Consider the following 20,467-nt stretch of genomic DNA (forward strand, 5'->3'; position numbering starts at 1 on the left):
TCTTCAAATTTCACATATCTCAATATTTATATCAACACAAAACTGGGTGTGTAGATGGCATATGTCGGATGACTACTTATCGTATCTCCCCCACAACATGTCAAAATTTTGAATAAGTATATCCCTCATAAAATGCGAAATAAGCATCAGATTCGCTGCAAATTACATGTCAACCAAAAGTTTTACTAACGCAAGTTCCGGTATGAAAATGATAGATATCGGCCTACCCCTTCTGGCAACTCTCCCACGGGTTGCAATGCTTATATCTCTCATAATGTGCGAAACATCAGATTTTTCACAAAAGATGTCTGGTTTTCTTCAAATTTTGCACATCCATGTATTTTCATTAGTATAAGATGAAGCGGAATGATTTGGTCAAATATATGTATCTGATACCTCACAAATATTTCATTATTTTCAAAAAATATCACATATCTCATATCAAGTGAAGGTCGGTCGATATCGTCCAAATCGGGCACGTTATAATACATATGTCAGAGTTAGTCCACATGAGAAGTGGTTAAATCGGATCCGATCCACTCCTTCGGTATCTCCTCCATAAAGCGTCAACAGTTTGAATAAACATAATGTAAGTCAAAACTTACATTAATTAAATGACACAAGCTTGGGATATTCATCTTTCGGCAAAACAGATACTTTTTAACTTGTGAAATAATGACCGGATCTCTGGTATGTGCTTTAAAATATTTTTTTGGGATTTTTTTTTAAAATCCACTAAATTTTGTTAAAGCCTTGATTTTCTTTTAATATACCTCAAAAATTATTTGTTGTTGTATCCCTCTACGGGCCAATACTTCTCCCATAATTAGAACGCATTTTAGAAGTATTATCCACCTTCTTCTAGCAATTTTCTCCTCAATCTCCATCTAGAACTATTCTCCACAACTACTGACATAATACACAAAATTTCCATTTTTATACCCTCCACCATAGCATGGAGGGTATATTAAGTTGTCATTCCGTTTGTAGCATCTCGAAATATACACTTAAGACCCCACAAAGTATATATATTCTTGATCAGCATAAAATTCTATGTCGATTTATCAATGTCCGTCCGTGTAGATCCACGTTTTGGTATAGAACCCATATAACGGTACCACCAGATATTCGGTATTTTGATGATTTTAGCGACAATATTCATCGGAATTGTTTCAAATTTGGTATTTGAAGTTCGAAATGGATCTATCTTCTATGACAGAAAATTTCCGGAAATAAGTGCCGGACCTCTAATATGTCCTTACATTTTTCTTAGAGTTTTTTTAAAATCTCCAAAATTTTGTTATGCCTTTGATTTTTTTCTTAACATAGAACCTCAAAAAAAAATATTTTTTTTAATGTCGGACCTCTGATATGAATTTAAAGATGAAAAATACATATTTAAAGACTTGTTTTTTTAAACATTGATCTGTTATGCTTTTATTTTGGTATGTCCTTAAAAATATATTCCTTAGAATTTTTTTAAAATTAAAAAAAAATGTTAAGCCTTTCATTATTTTTTATTAAAGAACCTCAAAAATATTTTTTTTTAAATATCGGACTTCTGATATAATCATAAATATTTTTAAAAATAAGATTTAAAATGATTATTTTTTCTAAATTTTTTTCTTAAATCTTGCGAATATTTTAGCCTGGAAGACACTGTAATTGTTGTTGTAGTATCCCCTGGCCTAACAGATGGAACATCTTCTAAATGTTCGTTCTAGAAGTTTTCTCCATCTCTATCAAGAACTCTTATCCACACCTATTGACATAATGTTCAAGAGAACTTTTTAAAATCTCAACAATTTTGTTATACCCTTAATTTTTTCTTATTATAGAACGTAAAAAAAATTTTTTGTTTTTTTTTTTAATTCTCGGAACTCTGATATGAACTTAAGAAGACTTTAAAAAAATAACAGATTTCAAATTGCTTTTCTTAAAAAATTCATGATCTCTGATTCTTGTTTTTGTTACGCCTCTAAGAAATAATCTCCACCCCCCCTTCTAGAAGTTTCCTTCAACTCCCCCTAGAACTATTCTCCACACCTACTGACATAATACACAAAAATTGATTTTTTTTTTTGATTCGAGTGCATGTAACCTTGCATCCATATCGAACATTAAATTAATAGATTTCTATATCTTTACATCGTACTTCGTTCATAGATAGAAGACAACAACAACTTCATTTCATTCAATCTAATAACAAAAACGCTCGATTTTGTAGCAATTGCCACCGTAGGAAAAAAAAGCTTTATTTGGTTGGACCGCGCGACCGAGAACTCATTCATTCAAACGGCCAAGTGTGACGTTCACATGACAGCCTGTGTGCGTGGTTTAATGTTTTGTTTTCATAATTTTTTTTTCACACACATATATATCCGATATACCTCCATTCCTAGCTATCTACCTACGTTTAATACACAGTTACAATGTTTTTGTGTTACGTTCATTGTCCCACTTTAGGTTAATCTTGTGTTGGCTGGCTGACTTGGTTGATTGGTTGGTCTTTTTGTGTGTTGTTGTTTTTTTTTTCTCCTTCTTCTTTAATGCTGAGACAGCAGTGGCAACAGCAACAACCCGTAATAATGGCGGCATTATTATGAGATGGTTATTATTATTTTTATGTTATTTTATTTATAACACAACGATATGAGGACTACCAACCCATCCGCTGTTTGCCCGGCTGCTGACGTTTATGATGTGTACCGCTGATCGGCCACAGTCATCGTCATCGTTGCAAAGCTTTTTGCTATTTGCTTTTTTCGGAAATTGTTGCTGATGTGTTTTTTTTTGGTGTGTCATTTTCTTCACATCGGAGCATGGAGACAAATAAGAGGAAGTGTACGAGAGAAGACAAAGAAAATAAACTTCATGCCTCACATATCCGCACTTCTCTCATCGGCTATCTCCTCAGGTCTTTGGAGTTGCAATTTCAAAAATTTATCGCATATTTTACAAAAATGTTTCGCTTGGCTGTTGTGCCATCTACACAGCATCTGTAATGGGGCGATAAGCGAACTCCACTGGTTAATGGTTAATACACCAGCTTGTTTGTTATATAAATAATAAAAAATAACAACATTACCGAAACGTGCTTGTTAAATTACCGCAATTTGTTGTAGGGCAAATAATTGCGCTACGAATGTGTTGTGATAGGCAGCTGCTTAACAGTGCCAAAATATGTACACATAAGATCCGATATTTTATTATAGCCTCCACCATAGTATGGAGGGTATATTAAGGTTGTCATTCCGTTTGTAACAGCTCAAAATATTCCCTTTAGACCCCACAAAGTATATATATATTCTTGATCAGCATAAAATTCTATGTCGATTTATCGATGTCCGTTCGTCTGTGGAAATCCCTACACCTTCCGAACGAATCGAAGTAGATTGATAAAATTTTACTCAAATGTATATTATGTCTGCACGACTTTTAGTATTGAAAATGGGCCATGTAGGGCCACGTTTTGGTATAGCCCCCATATAACCGGGCGTCCCGATATTCGGTATTTTGATGATTTTAACGACAATATTCATCAGAATTGTTTCAAATTTGGTATTTGAAGTTCGAAATGAATACTACAGCCTAAAACAGAAAATTGTCTATACAGGTCCACGTCTTCGTATAGCCCCCATATAAGGGTACCTCCCAATATTCGGTACTTTGTTGATTTTAGTGAAATTTTTTACCGAAATTGTTTCGAATTTGGTATTTGATGTTGGTAATGGTTACTACAGCCTATGACAAAAAATTGTGTATGCAGGTCCACGTCTTCGTATAGCCCCCATATAACGATACCCCCCGATATTCGGTATTTTGATGATTTTTGGGACAATATTCATCGGAATTGTTTCAAATTTCGTATTTGTAGTTCGAAATGAATACTACAGCCTAAGACAGAAAATTGTCTGTGCAGGTCCACGTCTTCGCATAACCCCCATATAACGATACCTCCCGATATTCGGTACTTTGTTGATTTTAGCGACATTATTAACCGGAATCGTTTTAAATTTGGTGTTTGAAGTTCGAAATGGATACTACAGCCTAAGATAGAAAACTGTCTGTGCAGGTGGTCCACGTCTTCGTATAGCCCCCATATAACGGTATCTCCCGATATTCGGTACTTTGTTGATTTTAGCGACATTATTTACCGGAATTGTTTCAAATTTGGTATTTGAAGTTCGAAATGGATACTACAGCCTAAGACAGAAAATTGTCTATACAGGTCCACGTCTTCGTATAGCCCCCATATAACCGGACCTCCCGATATTCGGTATTTTAAAGATTTTAAGGACATTTTCACACGAATTGTTTCAAATTTGGTATTTGAAGTTCGAAATGGATACTACAGCCTATGACAAAAAATTGTATATGCAGGTCCACGTCTTCGTATAGCCCCCATATAACCGGACCTCCCGATATTCGGTATTTTGATGATTTTTACGATAATATTCATCGGAATTGTTTCAAATTTGGTATTTGAAGTTCGAAATGGATACTACAGCCTAAGACAGAAAATTGTCTATACAGGTCCACGTCTTCGTATAGCCCCCATATAACGGTACCTCCCGATATTCGGTACTTTGTTGATTTTAGCGACATTATTTACCGGAATTGTTTCAAATTTGGTATTTGAAGTTCGAAATGGATACTACAGCCTAAGATAGAAAATTGTCTATACAGGTCCACGTATAGCCCCAATATAAAGATACCTCCCGATATTCGGTACTTTGTTGATTTTAGTGACATTGTTCATCGGAATTGTTTCAAATTTGGTATTTGAAGTTCGCAATGGATACTACAGCCTAAGACAGAAAATTGTCTATACAGGTCCACGTCTTCGTATAGCCCCCATATAAGGGTACCTCCCGATATTCGGTATTTTGATGATTTTAGCGGCTTTTTTCACCGGAATTGTTTCAAATTTGGTATTTGACGTTCGAAATGGATACTACAGCCTAAGACAGAAAATTGTGTACGCAGGTCCACGTCTTCGTATAGCCCCCATATAACGATACCCCCCGATATTCGATATTTTAAAGATTTTAAGGACATTTTTCACACGAATTGTTTCAAATTTGGTATTTGAAGTTCGAAATGGATACTACAGCCTATGACAAAAAATTGTATATGCAGGTCCACGTCTTCGTATAGCCGCCATATAACAGTACCTCCCGATATTCGGTATTTTTATGATTATAGAGACATTATTCACCGGAATTCTTTCAAATTTGGTATTTGAAGTTCGAAATGGATACTACAGCCTAAGACAGAAAATTGTCTATACAGGTCCACGTCTTCGTATAACCCCCATATAAGGGTACCTCCCGATATTCAGTATTTTGATGATTTTATAGACATTATACATCGGAATTCTTTCAAATTTGGTATTTGAAGTTCGAAATGAATACTACAGCTTAAGATAGAAAATTGTCTGTGCAGGTCCACGTCTTCGTATAGCCCCCATATAACCGGACCTCCCGATATTCGGTATTTTGATGATTTTTGCGACAATATTCATCGGAATTGTTTCAAATTTGTTATTTGATGTTCGTAATGGGTGCTACAGCCTAAGACAGAAAATTGTCTATACAGGTCCACGTCTTCGTATAGCCCCCATATAAGGGTACCTTTCGATATTCGGTGTTTTGATGTTTTAGAGACCTTATACACCGAAATTCTTTCAAATTTGGTATTTGAAGTTCGTAATGGATCAGCCTATGACAGAAAATAGACCATGTAGGTTCACGTCTTCGTATACCCCCATATAACGATACCTCCCGATATTCGGCATTTTGTTGATTTTAGTGACATTAATCACCGGAATTGTTTCGAATTTGGTATTTGATGTTGGTAATGGATACTACAGTTTATGACAAAAAATTGTCTGTGCAGGTCCACGTCTTCGTATAGCCCCCATATAACGGTACCTTCCGATATACGGCACTTTGTTGATTTTAGCGACATTATTCACCGGAATTGTTTCGAATTTGGTATTTGATAATGGATACTACAGCCTAAGATAGAAGATTGTCTGTGCAGGTTCACGTCTTCGTATAGCCCCCATATAACGGTACCTCCCGATATTCGGTACTTTGTTGATTTTAGCGACATTTTTCACCGGAATTCTTTCAAATTTGGTATTTGAAGTTCGTAATGGATACTACAGCCTATTCCACAAAATTGTCTGTGCAGGTCCACGTTTTATAACCCCCATGGTACCTTCCTATATTCGGTATTTAGATGATTTTAGCTACATTATTCACCGATTATTTTAAGTTTCGCATCTGAATATTGTAATGGCTTATGACAAAAGTTACCTATGCAGGTTCATGTCGTTGTAAAATAACAGCTGCATTCGGTTTTTGTAAGATTTTAACAGAATTTTCAACGGATTTTATTGTCTTTGAGAATTGCTAAACTCGTTCCAAATGGTGGAGGGTATTCAAAGTTTGGCCCGGCAGAAATTACAGTTTTTTTACTTCTTCAAAATATTTTCCTTTATTAAAAATCCGCTTCCTTGGATTTCGTCGGGGGGTTGTTTTCTCCAGGAATTAAAGGGTGAGATAAAAAACTGCAACGAAGTCAAACGCCATATTTTTTAAATTTTATTGAATGAAAGCAAAAAATATCGGAAATAGCGTGAAATTTTAGAATAAGTTTAGATTTGCTCGAATTGGTCACCTTTGACAAGAATTATGGCCTTCAAACGGCCAATGAAACCGTCATACGCTGCATATCACCCAAAAGGTGTAGTCTAGATATAGTCGAATCTGCAAATTTGTCACCTCCATGTTACTAATCATTCTCTTCTATTTTCCAGAGCCTCAATGTCCGTGATGCTGTTCGCGATTGTTTGGAAAAAGATCCCTCTGAACGGACGGAAGAAGATGTTGAAATTCTACTCGAATTCACACAGGGCCTCAAGGCCTTTACAAACATTACACTGGCCGTGCGCCGAGCCCTGTGTTCGGTGATGGTCTTTGCTGTGGTCGATAAAGCCGGCACTGTCGTTATGTCTGATGGTGAAGAGTTGGATTCATGGTCAGTACTCATCAATGGTGTGGTGGAAATTGAACATGCCAATGGCGAACGTGAGGAGCTCCAGGTGGGCGATTCCTTTGGCATTTTGCCCACAATGGATAAACTCTATCACAAGGGCGTGATGCGCACGAAATGTGATGATTGTCAGTTTGTGTGTATCACTCAAACGGATTACTATCGGATACAGCATCAGGGAGAGGAGAATACACGGCGACATGAGGATGAAGATGGTCGTGTCGTTATGGTCACAGAGTTGCGGCAAATTGGTAGCAATGATGGTACGGCAGCAGGTGGTGGTGGCCAGGGTTCGGGGGCAAATGCCAAGCGAGGCCATGTGGTGATCAGAGGCACCCCTGAACGTTTGCTGCAACAGTTGGTGGAGGAGAATTCCATGACGGATCCTTTCTATGTGGAAGATTTCCTCTTGACCCATCGGATTTTTATTAAAAATTCTCAAGAAGTTACCCAAAAGTTGCTGAATTGGTTTGAGGCCGATGTAAATGGCATGGAGTCAGCACCGAAATTTGCCAGTCATGCCACAGCCCAGGAGATAAGGGATCGTGTTACCCGTGTCGTTTTGCTTTGGGTCAACAATCATTTCACGGACTTTGAAGCCGACCATGAAATGATGGAATTTTTGGAGATTTTCGAAGCCGGTTTAGAGAGGAAAAAGTTGTTGAGCCAACTGCGTTTGCTACACATTGCCTGTGCGGCCAAGGCCCGTAATCGTTCTTGCACCTTAACGCGATCCTCGCGTGATGAATCGCTGAATTTCAAAATCATTGGAGGCTATGAAATGCGTGGAGCTTGTGTGGCCACAGGCGGCTGTGGCATTTATATCTCGCATGTGGAAAAGGATTCCAAGGCCCAGGAGGCGGGTCTCAAACGTGGCGATCAGATACATGAAGTGAATGGTCAAAGTTTTGAACATGTGACCAGTAAACGGGCCCTGGAAATTCTAATGGGCTCCACCCATTTGAGTATAACTGTAAAAAGTAATCTGCTAGGTTTCAAAGAAATGATGCAGGCTGTGGAGCTGACGGCCAGTGGTGGCATGAACTCGGCCAACGGGAATATGGCAGCATTGGGTTCGAAATCATTGCGTTCTCCTCGAAGGATATGTGCCAATGATGTGGCCAAGCTACATGGAAGGGCCGATTCGACAAGCGATGACATGACCGCAGCGGCAAATAGGGCGCACATAGTTCGCCTCAGTTCGGTGGATATGTTGCTGCATTCGACGGCAGGTGAAGATCAAACGGATAGAGGATTACCCAGCCCTGGTACCCCGGTACAGAGTTCCGGCAACATGGCCTCAAATTTCATGAACAATTTATTGCAGTCAGTCAATGCCTCCGGGAAGAAAGATCCCAATGCCATGCAGGGTAATGGTGGTGGTGGCGGTGGTGGCGATTCCAAGGGTGGAGGTTTTATGACCTTGGCCCCTAAGAGGAGGTTGCAAAAGGCCTTGGCCAAAATGAATTTATTGCACAAAAATGTTACCGGGCTGCAGGCCTCAAACTTAAATGATTCCAGCGATGCATTGCTAAATGTGGCCTGTTCGGAGAAACACAAATCGGGATCTCTCAGCAGTGCTTCCTCATCATCTGGACCCAATGGAGGCGGTGGTGGCAGACTTTATCAGTCTCAATCGAATCCCGATTTAACCTCCCTGCAATATGAAGATAATTCGACAACATCGACACTAAATCCAGGCAGTTATCTCTCTGCCTCGGTCCATAGGCCATCGGCTGTATCCACCACGGGAAGTCTGGTGCCAGACTATCCAGAACATGTCCTCAAGGTGTTCAAGGCAGATCAAACCTGTAAATATTTGCTAATCAACAAAGAGACCACAGCCCATGAAGTGGTTATGTTGGCTCTGCAGGAATTCGGCATACACGATCCCAGTTCAAACTTTTCGCTGTGTGAGGTCAGTGTGGGAGAGGGTGGCATGGTGAAACAAAGGCGCCTGCCCGATCAATTGCAAAATTTGGCGGAACGCATTGGATTCGCCTCACGTTATTATTTGAAAACAAATGGCATATCCGAAACCCTGGTGCCCGACGAATTGGCGCTGGAATTGGTACGGGAGTCTAATGTGCACTTCCTTCAACTCAATGCCTATGAATTGGCCATACAACTGACCCTACAGGATTTCTCCACCTTCCGGCAAATTGAATCCACCGAATATGTTGATGATCTTTTCAATTTGAAAACCAAATACGGCGTGCCGATGTTGAGTAAATTTTCCGAATTGGTTAATCGGGAAATGTTTTGGGTGGTCACGGAAATTTGCAGTGAACACAACATTGTGCGGCGCATGAAAATTGTCAAACAATTCATCAAAATTGCCCGCCACTGTAAGGAGTGTCGAAATTTCAATTCAATGTTTGCCATTATCTCCGGCCTGGGCCATGCTGCCGTCTATCGCCTGAGGCAAACTTGGGAGAAATTGCCTTCGAAGTATCAACGATTGTTTTCGGATTTACAAGATCTCATGGATCCCTCAAGGAATATGTCCAAATACCGGCAATTGGTTTCATCGGAATTGCTCAATCAACATCCCATCATTCCATTTTATCCGATTGTACGCAAGGATCTGACATTTATCCATTTGGGTAATGATACCATCATAGAAGATCTCATCAATTTTGAAAAGTTACGTATGATTGCCAAGGAAGTGCGGTTGCTTTCGCACATGTGCTCATCGCCCTATGATCTGTTGGCCATTTTGGAATTGAAGGGACAATCACCATCGAATGCCATGTTTTCGTTGAATCAAATGTCTACATCCCAGGGTGGCAGCAATCAGGGACCCACATTGATTGCAGCCAATGCTGGGAATGCCACCATAAAACGGAGGAAGAAATCCACCGCAGCCCCAAATCCCAAGAAAATGTTCGAAGAGGCTCAAATGGTGCGGCGTGTGAAGGCCTATTTGAATAATTTGAAAATCATCAATGATGAAGATATTCTCCATAAATTCTCACTGGAATGTGAACCAGCCCATACATCGACCGCCTCCACTTCATCGCAGCATGGGGGAAACTCTTCACGTACCGGCGGAGATCAATTGAGTATTTATTCTCACACTTCGAACTCATCGTCGGCACCAAATTCATCGTTGTCCTTGAGGAAGCGTCATCCCTCGTCGCCGACCCTTTCGACAACCTCCTCTACATCATCGACCAGCGATAATCGTCGTAACATAAATCCGAATTGCCCAAAATTTGGTACCGCCTCACCACAGGCAGTGAGAAAAATACTTTCACTCTCCGAATCGACCAAAATACGACCACATCAACCATTTCCCCGACCACCAGCTACCCTGCCCGGCAACATACCATTGCTGAGTAATACCCATCTGCATGGTTTCAACGCAGCCGGAGTGCCAGTTGCGGCCGCCTTGGCTTCGTCCTCGACACCGACACCCAGTCCTTGCTCACATCGACGCCTGACGCCCGGCAGTAGTAATTCAATGCCAGGTAGGTAAATACACAAGGAAAGAAGAGATTTTTTTTCAATCGGAGTATTTATTTTAGAATCCCATACGTTTTCTTAGAAAAGCTTTGATTTTTTGGAGATTTAGATATATCTGATACAGAGAAGGGTATTTGATATAGAATCCCCTAAATTTTCTTAGAAAAAAAATTGATTTTGGAGTTTTAGAAATATCTGATGCTGAGAAGAGGGTCCCGACTGAAAGTAGAGTCCCGTACGTTTTCTTACAAAAAGTTTTGATTTTGGAGATTTAGATGTTTAACACAAAGAATCCCGATTAAAAATTAAATAAATTTCGAATTTTAATTTCAAACCCTCCTTTGGATGAGGTATAAATTTGGAAAAAAATAAAAATGACACATAGATTTTTGGTACCACCTCCCCCACAACTGGTAAAAGTTTTCAAAAAGTAATAAAACTAAAAATAAAGCAGGAGAATTCTTATGTTGTACTTTTATAGTTTGAAATAAAAGCCAATGTTTGTTAATACTAAAGGTGTAAAGATTTATTGGATGATGAGCGTTCACAGCTACTAATTTAAAAGGAAAGAAGAAGTTAAATGTAGTGAGTCAGACTCGAGTGACAGACAAAACAAGACTGAGCAAGCTAAAATGGCGGTAGCACGGCGTCCTATAGGATGTTGCAACATGAGATGCCATATTGTTAATGTGGGTTGCCCCAACATCTTAATTGTATCCAACATTTTAATATGGGCCATTTCAATCGATATTCTCTCAGGTAGCTCTCAAACAAAGGCACAACATTTCGAGAAGTCACAAATATCGTTTAGAAGTTTCTCAGGCCTTGAAAATATTCCAAATTTAGACAATGTTTCTTTTGAGAAGAGGTTTCCTGAGTTCGGATTCGGTTCAATTCTTCGGGTTCCTCCAATACAAAATATCAAAATTCCGATAGGCATTGTGAAAAATAACTCAAACATGAATGTGAATATAATACCCAAATTCAGAAGAGAAATAACGACATTTGGCTCAGTGTCTCTTTGGTAGAAATGCTTTTCAGGACATTTGAAGTCGAAAAGGAAGTGTCTGATTTGGTACAAATTTTGTACATTGAAATATTATTATCGGCATCGGTGCTAGCTCAGGTTCGAAGATTAATAATATCGATCTACTTTTTCTTGTACCTCCCTCTAAGGGTAAACATTTCGAATAGCCATAAATCTTATACAATGTGAAATAAGGGTCCAATTTTTTTAAATTTTCCATATCCCAATATTTCTACCAAATCTATATCTTGTATGAAGATAGGATAGAACAAACCATTCCTCTGGTACCTCCTCCATAAAATTTTGAATGACCATAACCTTCATAAAATGCGAATTAAGCATCCAATTCTTTCCGAACTTAGTAAATCTCAATAATTCTACCAACACAAGATGTCATGTGAAGATTGTATGGATCGGACCATCCCTTCTATTACCTCCCCCACAAAGGTTCCAATCATTCCATTTTTTCCGAATTCGACAAATAACTCAGCACAAGTCTCCGATTCTGATGTCGAATTCGGAATGAACTCGGAAAAAAATTGTGTGAGGTTGCAAAAAAAAGAAAAAAAGAAAGGTACATGAGATTATGGGACGAATTTGTAAAAGGAAAATTGTGAATATTTTTGTATGTTCCCAAAATTTTCGGATGTTCGATCCGAAACTCGAAAAAAATCGGAACTTGTTCCACAGTTTTTTCCGAAAATCGCCGAAATATATTATGTTTGATATGAAATTCGGAAACGGGTCGGATGTTTAATGCGAAATTCGGAAACTTTTCGGGTATTTGATCCAAAATTCGGAAAAATATGAATGTTTTGATAGTTTTTTTTTTTTTTTTTTTTGAAAATCGGAAAAATGCACTAATTTCCGAAATTCCGGAAATTAAAAAAATCTCATATTTTCGGAAGATTTGTCTGAAATCGTTTGGTATTCGTTTCTATCGATAAAAATAAATATTTTCAATAGTTTTATCCGAAAATCGGAAAAAAACAATATTTTTTCGAAATTCAGAAATTTTTTTGAAAAAGTCTAATATTATCGGAAAATTTGTCCAAAATTTTTTGATGTTCGTCTCCATAGTTCGCGGAGTCATAAATCTAAATAACTTTTCTGGAGGAACGGTAGAAAATCTCGACAAAAAAAAAATTGGACCACACGAGCCCTCGGAAATGTTACCTGGGCTCTTTCTGGTACCCGAAAAGATTTACTATTTTTTTTTTTTTTTCGAAATACGAATATTTTCGATTGTTTTATCCGAAAACCGGGAAAAAAATACTTTTTTTTCGAAATTAGGAAAATTATTGGAAAAATGTCTAATTTTTTCTAAAAATTTGTCCGAAATCGTTTGATGTTCGTTTCTATGGTACTTCCCATAGTTCCCACAGTATATGCCAATGCCGCATCTAAATAACTTTTTTGGAGAAACGGTAGAAAATCCCAACCAAAAATCAGACATCAGAGCCCTCGGAAAAAAATGTTAGCTGGACTCTTTCTGGTATCCCCCTACCCAATTTAATTGTAGAACGGTAGAAAATCTCAACCAAAAATCAGACATCAGAGCCATCGGAAAAAATTGTTAGCTGGACTCTTTCTGGTATCCTGCCCTACCCAATTTATTTGTAACTCTAATAAAATTTAACTTCTTTTAACTTCGAACAAAACTATACTTCCACCAACATTAGATTTTGTTGTTGCAGTACTACATGTGGATTTTTGTATTCTGCTAGTCTGGTTCAAGCTCCAGTTTTAAAAATTCAGCTACCTTAACGGGCTGTAACCAGAGATCTTCTGGAGTGAGTTGGGTAGGTTTGGAGGCGCAATAAAAGAGGCGCAGTGTATTGTGCGAGTCTGTATCACACACCTTCGTCAATTCGTGCCCAATACGAATTGAGACGACTGCACCATCCTGAACGTAATTGAGCCAAAACTACCCTTGTTTGTCTAGCCAGCTCCAATGGATGGGGGTGGACTCCGAGGACGGCATTCATCTTGTAATTGCTGTTGGCATTTGCGACTGCATCGGTATGAACGTCACTCAGACCTGCCTGATAGGCTTCTTGATCTAGAAATTCTCTCTTATAGCGTTGGACCTCCCTCTCTAGATCATGCATGTCCTTCCTGACACGCCTGGGTGGGAGAGTTGTTAAATCTTGTGTGTGTTCTGTTCGGCCCACTTCTTCTAGTAATTCCCAATATTTTTGCACGAAATTAGATTAAGTATAAAGATCGTATATGTAGGTCCAATCTTTATGGTATGTCCCGAAGAGATATACAAATGCTGCTGGTATACATCTGTCGGCCAACCGACTGATGATCTTGGTTTTTTTATATATATTTTTTAAAAAATGTACCCAAAAAACAATTCTCTATTTTTGTTTCTTTTTTTCAGCCACCATGATTCCACCCCCCGTACGTTCGATACATGAACGTTCCCATTCGGATACTCCAGCACCACCGCCTCCCTTGCCTTCGGTGGATTTAAACTTAGAAAGTAGTAGTGTTACCACATTTCGTGATTTACCTTTAAGGAAATCTGTTACCTCTGGTAAGTTTCCATTTTGCATTTTCAATATTTTATTTATATTTTCTATTTTTCTTTTACTTTCGTTTCATTCATTTCTCAAAGTAGTCTGGTCTAGAGTTTATTTATTTATTTTTTTTTAATTTTAATATAACGTCATTTGGGGGTTTGTTGTAGTAGTTTTCCACAGCTATTCATTCTATTATTTACTACTAACTAACTTAGAACTTAGCTTTTATGCCATATTTAGAAATTATTATAGTTTTCTATTTTTAAGTTAATGGTTTTCTAGACTGTGGTAATCGTATTAACCCGTACATTAGTGATGGGGGTCCTGTGGAGGAAATTAGATAAGTCTAAGAGAAAAATAATTTTAAAAATCTTAATATATTTATAAATGTAACTTAATATTGAAATTGATGAGAATTCGACATATAGGTCGAGGCACTGTGCCGGTTCCTCAGCTTTGTGTAGACCCAATACTAAATAGAATTTAAAATACAATTGTTTGACAAAATTCAAATGTCTTCAAAAATTACAGGAAAATTGCAGTAATTTTGAAAGTAGTAGAGAAAAAATAGAAGTTACGCTTATCGGCGTTTTGAAAGTTAACCCCGATAAGTAACCCAAATAGAGGATTGTAAAATAGTCAAATAATGATTTTTGACAAATATTTTTCTGAGGGATTTAAAAAAAAATTATGAACACAACAAATTGCCTAATCGACGACTTATTATATATATTCTAAAAATTTGGAATAGTTTGAGGATTTTTAAAAATATTATGACAAAATTATTGGGTTTTTATACCCTACAACACTATGTGTTGGGGGTATTATAAGTTTGATTGGGCCAGAATTTATGTAACACCTCGAAATATTGGTTTCCCATATAGGAAAGTATATATGGATCTTCCTAGCTCGCCGAGCTGAGTCGATCTAGCTATGTATGTCCGTCCGTCCGTCTGTCCATGTTAATTTGTAATCACTCTACAGGTCGCAATTATGGCCCGATCTTCACGAAATTTAGAATGGAGGTGGGGCTTAGGTCAGAATAGAACCCTATTTCTTTTGGAGATGATCGCATAATATTTAGGGGTTGAAATGGACCAAATACTGAAAAAATGTCGGATTTTGCATTAGCTATACAGGTCACAATTATAGACCAATCGACGCGGAATTTCGCATGTAGCTAGAGTTTAGGGCGGGGAAGAAGCATACCAATTTGGGTGGTCATCGGATAATATTTAGCGGGTAAAATATACGATAACTTTTGTGTTGAAAAAATTCAAAATTTTTCATTAAACCGCGAATATTTTAAATACCGGCGAAATCACAAAGCCATGACAAGGTTACTTCTGACCTTTACATTGATGTTAACATCCAACAAATCGGATATATAGCGAAATATGTGTGATATATATGTCTATCAAAGAAGATATGCTTGAAAGATCTCTTATATGTCGAGAACGGCTGAACTGATTTCGACAGTTCTCATTAATTCAGAATGGCCTCTTGGCAGGAAAGAAAAATTTTCTCATATTTTTTCAATTTTGTCATATTTTTGGCATATTTTCATTTTGAATTAAACATTTGGTAATATTTCTACAGCTAACAAAACTAAGTAGTTAGGATATCAGGATATCATATACAGATCGCATTTATGGCCCGATCCTTACGAAATTTTGCATGGGGATAAGATGAGGGTCAGAATAGAAGCCTACTCTTTTTGGAGATGATCGCCATATATTTAGGGGTTGAAATGAACCAAAAAACTGCAACATTGTAAGCAGGTCGTAATTATCAACCGATCCTCACGCCCATTTGAATGGGGGTTACCGGACATTGCAAAAGTGGGAAATAGTTTGCCAACTTTTGTAGACAAAATACGAAAATGTCCATTCCAGTGACTTTTTGGAGAATTCACAAATACAGGAAAGACGCACTTCTGACTATTTCGTTAACGCTGATTTCGTTGAAGAATATAGTCAAATGTCTGTATCTCATATAGATGCGTTTCAGTCAAAAACCAATAATAATGTTAATCTTTTGCCACTTCTGAGAGATTATTGGTCTTTGGGAAATATTGGTTCCAGATCTAGGATGACCATTTAAATTAGTTTAAGTTGCTATTATTCGAAAATTAAAGAACGAAACCTGATGGTTTTCTTTTATTATTTGTCGCAATATCTTGTGAAATTCTTTCGAGTATCTCGCCTATATAAACTGTATCGTTTATTATAGTGTTGTAGGGTATTCAACGGTCGGCCCCGCTCGACTGTAGCCTTTGCTTACTTGTTTTTTTTTTTTTTTTTTTGAGTTGCTACAGGCTTTTTTCTAAGTAGTTTGTCATTCCGTTTGTAACACCTCGAAATATACATTTTAGACCCCACAAAGAATATATTCTTGATCAGCATAAAACTCGATCTCTAGCCTCTTCCGAAAAAATTGAAGTAGGTTGATAAATTTTACACAAATGTGTGTTTGATCTACAGGACTTTTGGTATTGAAAATTGGCTATATAGATCCAAGGTTAGGTATAGCCCCCATATAACGGTACCTCCCAATATTTTGATGATTTTAGCGACATTTTGCACCGGAGTTGTTTCAAATTTCGTATTTAGAGTTTCTAATGGGTACTACAGCCTGTGACAGAAAATTGCCAATGCAGATCCGGGTCTTCTTATAGCCCCCATATTGCGGAACCTTCTTATTTTCGGTGCTTTGATATTTCAAAATATGTTATCCACCGGAATTATTTCAAATATTAGTATTTGAAGTATTTTGCAGGTCTATGTCTTCGTATAGGTCCCCCATAACGGTACCTTCCTATATTCGGTATTTTGATGATTTTAGCTACATTATTGACCGGATTTTTTACAAAATTGCCAATGCAGATCCCGGTCTTCGTATAGCTCCCATATAACGGTACCTCACTATTTTCGGTGCTTTGATATTTTAAAATACGTTATCCACCGGAATTATTTCAAATATTAGTATTTGAAGTCCATGAAGTATTTTGCAGGTCTATGTCTTCGTATAGGTCCCTCATAACGGTACCCCTCCCTATATTCGGTACTTTGATGATTTTAGCTACATTATTCATCGGATTTATGTTACAAGTTTCGTATTTGAATATTGTAATGGCTTATGACAAATTTGCCTATGTAGGTTGACGTCTTCGTATAGACCCCGAAAATAACGGATATAATCGGTAGTTTTAAGATTTTGACAGAACTTTTAAAGGATTTTTTTTTTTTTGAAAATTTCCAAATTCTCTCCAAATGGTGGAGGGTATTCAAAGTTCGGTCCGGCCGAGCTTACTGCTTTTTTACTTATTATACCCTCCACCTTGGAAAGGAGGGTATATTAACTTTGTCATTCCGTTTATAACATCCAGAAATATTCGTCGTAGACCCCATAAAGTATATATATTCATAATCAGCATAAAATTCTAAGTCGATTTAACGATGTCCGTCTGTCTGTCTGTCTGTTGAAATCACGATACAGCCCACATTATCTGACGTAGAGCGCCAAAATTTAGCAGCGCTATTTGCATTGTGTCTAGGATGGTTGGTATTGAAAATGAGATATATCGGTCCACGTTCTGGTATAGTCCCCATATAACGGTACCTCCCGATATTCGGTATTTTGATGAGTTATGCCACATTTTTTCACGGATTTGTCTGGAAATTGGTATTTGTAAGTCATAACGGGTCCCTGAGCGTGTGGCAAAACATTGCATGTATAGGTCCACGTTGTGGTATAGCCCCCATATAAAGGTACCTCCCGATATTCGGTATTTTAGTTTTTTTGCCACATTTATTCACGGATTTGTCTAAAAATTGGTATTTGTGGGTCATAATGGTTTCCAGCTCCGGTGGCGAAACATTGCATGTATGGGTCCATGATTTGGTATAGCCCCATATAACGGTACCTCCTGATATTCGGTATTTTGATGGTTTTTGCCACATTTTTTTCACTGATTTGTCTAAAAATTGGTATTTGTGGGTCATAATGGGTCCTAGTTCGTGTGGCGGAACATTGTAATTATAGGTCCACGTTTTGGTGTAGCCCCCATATAACGGTACCTCCCGATATTCGGCATTTTAATGGTTTTTGCCACATTTCTTCTAATGTTTCTTTTACCCTAAGGTGGAGGGTATTAAATGTTTGGCCCGGCCGAACTTAATGTTTTTTACTTGTTAATAATATTATGTTAGTTCGAAACACTATTGGGTTTTTTGGATTTTTTTGGTTTGGTTTTCGATTTCGTTTTTTTTTTTTTTTTTTTTTTTTTGAATTGCAACAGGTCTTTTTTTACTGAATATTTTTCTTGGTTAGGGATCATCCTCGCTAAAGCATCACTGACTTGTTTTCCAAGTTATGACAGATATAAGAATTGGAAAATGTGACCCTTTGTGGGTGAGGTATCAGAAGGGGTTGGCAGATATATATCATCTTCACAACGGACCTGCGTTAGCAAAAATATTTGGATGTTAGAAATTTGAAGCGAGTTGGATGCTTATTTCGTTTTCTTTGAGCGTTTTGTTTTTTCCAAATCTTGAAACCTATGTGGGCAGGTACCAGAAGAAATGGTCCGATGTCTACCATCTTTATAAGAGATCTTGTGTTGATGGAATGTCTGAATGTAGTCGGATGTTAATTTCACGTTTTAAGAGCTTCATGGATTTTCAAAATTTGGACACATTTGTGGGCGAGGTACCGGAAGGAGTGGACCGATATTATTTGCCATCTTCACACCAGACCTTGTGTTAATAAAAATATTGTGATGTGTGTAATTTGAAGAGAACCGGATGCTTATTTCGGATTTTATAATCGTTTTTTGTTATTCAAAATATTTGACCCTTTGTGAGGGAGGTACCGGAAGGAATGTTCCGATCTCTACCATCTTTATAAGAGATCTTGTGTTGATGAAAATATTGAGATGCACCAAGTCTGAATGAAATCGGATGTTAATTTCACATTTTAAGAGCTTCATGGATATTCAAAATGTTGACCCTTTGTGGGGGAAGTACCAGAAGGAGTGCACCGATATATTCCATCTACACACCAGACCTTGGGTTAACAAAAATATTGTAATGTGTGTAATTAGAAGAGAACCGGGTGCTTATTTTGGTTTTTATAATAGTTTTTTGCTATTCAAAACATTGACCCTTTGTGAGGGAGGTACCGGAAGGAATGGTCCGATCTCTACCATATTTATAACAGATCTTGTATTGATGGAAATATTGGGATGTTCCAAGTCTGAATGAAATCGGATATAATTTTCGCGTTTTATGACCTTCATGAATATTCAAAATTTTGACCCTTTATGAGGGAGATACCAGAAGAAGTGGACCGATATATCCCATCTACACACCAGACCTTGGGTTAATATAGACATTGTGATGTGTGTAATTTTAAGACAATCGGATTCTTAATTCACATTTTATAGGAGTTGTAAATATTCAAAATTTTGAGCCTCTGTGAGGGAGGTACTTGATGGAGGGGACCGATATTGTCCATTTTTGCCCAAGACATATAGTTGATAGAAATAATAGGATTTGCAAAGTTGGAGCAAAATCGGGTTATCCTTTCTCTTTCTGTGCAGGAAATTATTTTCTTTGAAAATGTGGGAACACCTCCCAGAAGGAATGGACCGATATTTTCCATCTCCGAACTTGATCTAAATTTGAAAATAATATTACGAAGTGCCAAGTTTGGACCAGCCAGAAAGGCGGACGGACGGACATCGCTAGATCGACTCTAAATGTTCTGAAACAGATTTGGTCTAAAGAAACCTAGGGCTAAATCCGTTATTTCGATGAGGCACGTTTTGGGCGTATCAAATGATATACCCTCTCTAGTCATATGGCTGAGGGTATAAAAATTAAATAAAATTTCCTCCATTACCACCATCACTAATCACAAAGGGTTAAGTATTTAAAGTAACTATCGATTTCAAATACAATTTGAACGGATTAAAGGTTTAGCGAATTTCAAAGAAATCTATAGAGCAACAATAATAACAACAACAACCTCAATTAGTTACATTCTGGCTTGGCAAATTAAATAGAAATAATAAACGGCTGCTTGTTTTAGAGAAGTTCAAGGTCGTCTTGTCGCACACTTGTGTGTTGTTGCCTACATGAAAATCTAGGAGGGGAGAGGAGGGGGGTAATTATCATACAAGATTATCTCTTAACTAAACGCTCACATTTGTTCTAGTTTTTTTTTCTAGTTCGGAAAACCCTGTCTGAGGAAATCACATGGGAGTTGGGGTTGTAGCAAAGAACAAAATTTTCAAATGTTTAGCTGGTTTTCTTAGTAATTTCTGGGGGTTTCTAAAAGAGTTTTCAAACATAATAAAGTCTAAAAGGGAACA

The 20,467-nt window shown here is 37.6% G+C and overlaps 1 protein-coding gene across 4 annotated transcripts in view; it reads left to right on the top strand.

Moving 5' to 3' along the window:
- LOC101891421 (rap guanine nucleotide exchange factor 2) overlaps positions 1–20,467 on the top strand; it is a 73,294-nt gene that overhangs the window by 42,973 nt on the left and 9,854 nt on the right. For all 4 annotated transcript variants that reach the window (XR_009342860.1, XM_059126084.1, XM_059126082.1 and 1 more), the window contains 2 exons: positions 6,830–10,538; positions 13,950–14,105. Coding sequence is in view for 3 of the 4 variants with exons in the window: in XM_059126084.1 (XP_058982067.1) it covers positions 6,830–10,538; positions 13,950–14,105 (3,865 nt within the window). In the remaining variant the exon portion in view is untranslated. The remainder of the gene's footprint in view (positions 1–6,829; positions 10,539–13,949; positions 14,106–20,467) is intronic.

Source organism: Musca domestica, unplaced genomic scaffold (assembly GCF_030504385.1).
Source record: "Musca domestica strain aabys unplaced genomic scaffold, Musca_domestica.polishedcontigs.V.1.1 366, whole genome shotgun sequence".
NCBI lineage: Eukaryota > Metazoa > Arthropoda > Insecta > Diptera > Muscidae > Musca > Musca domestica.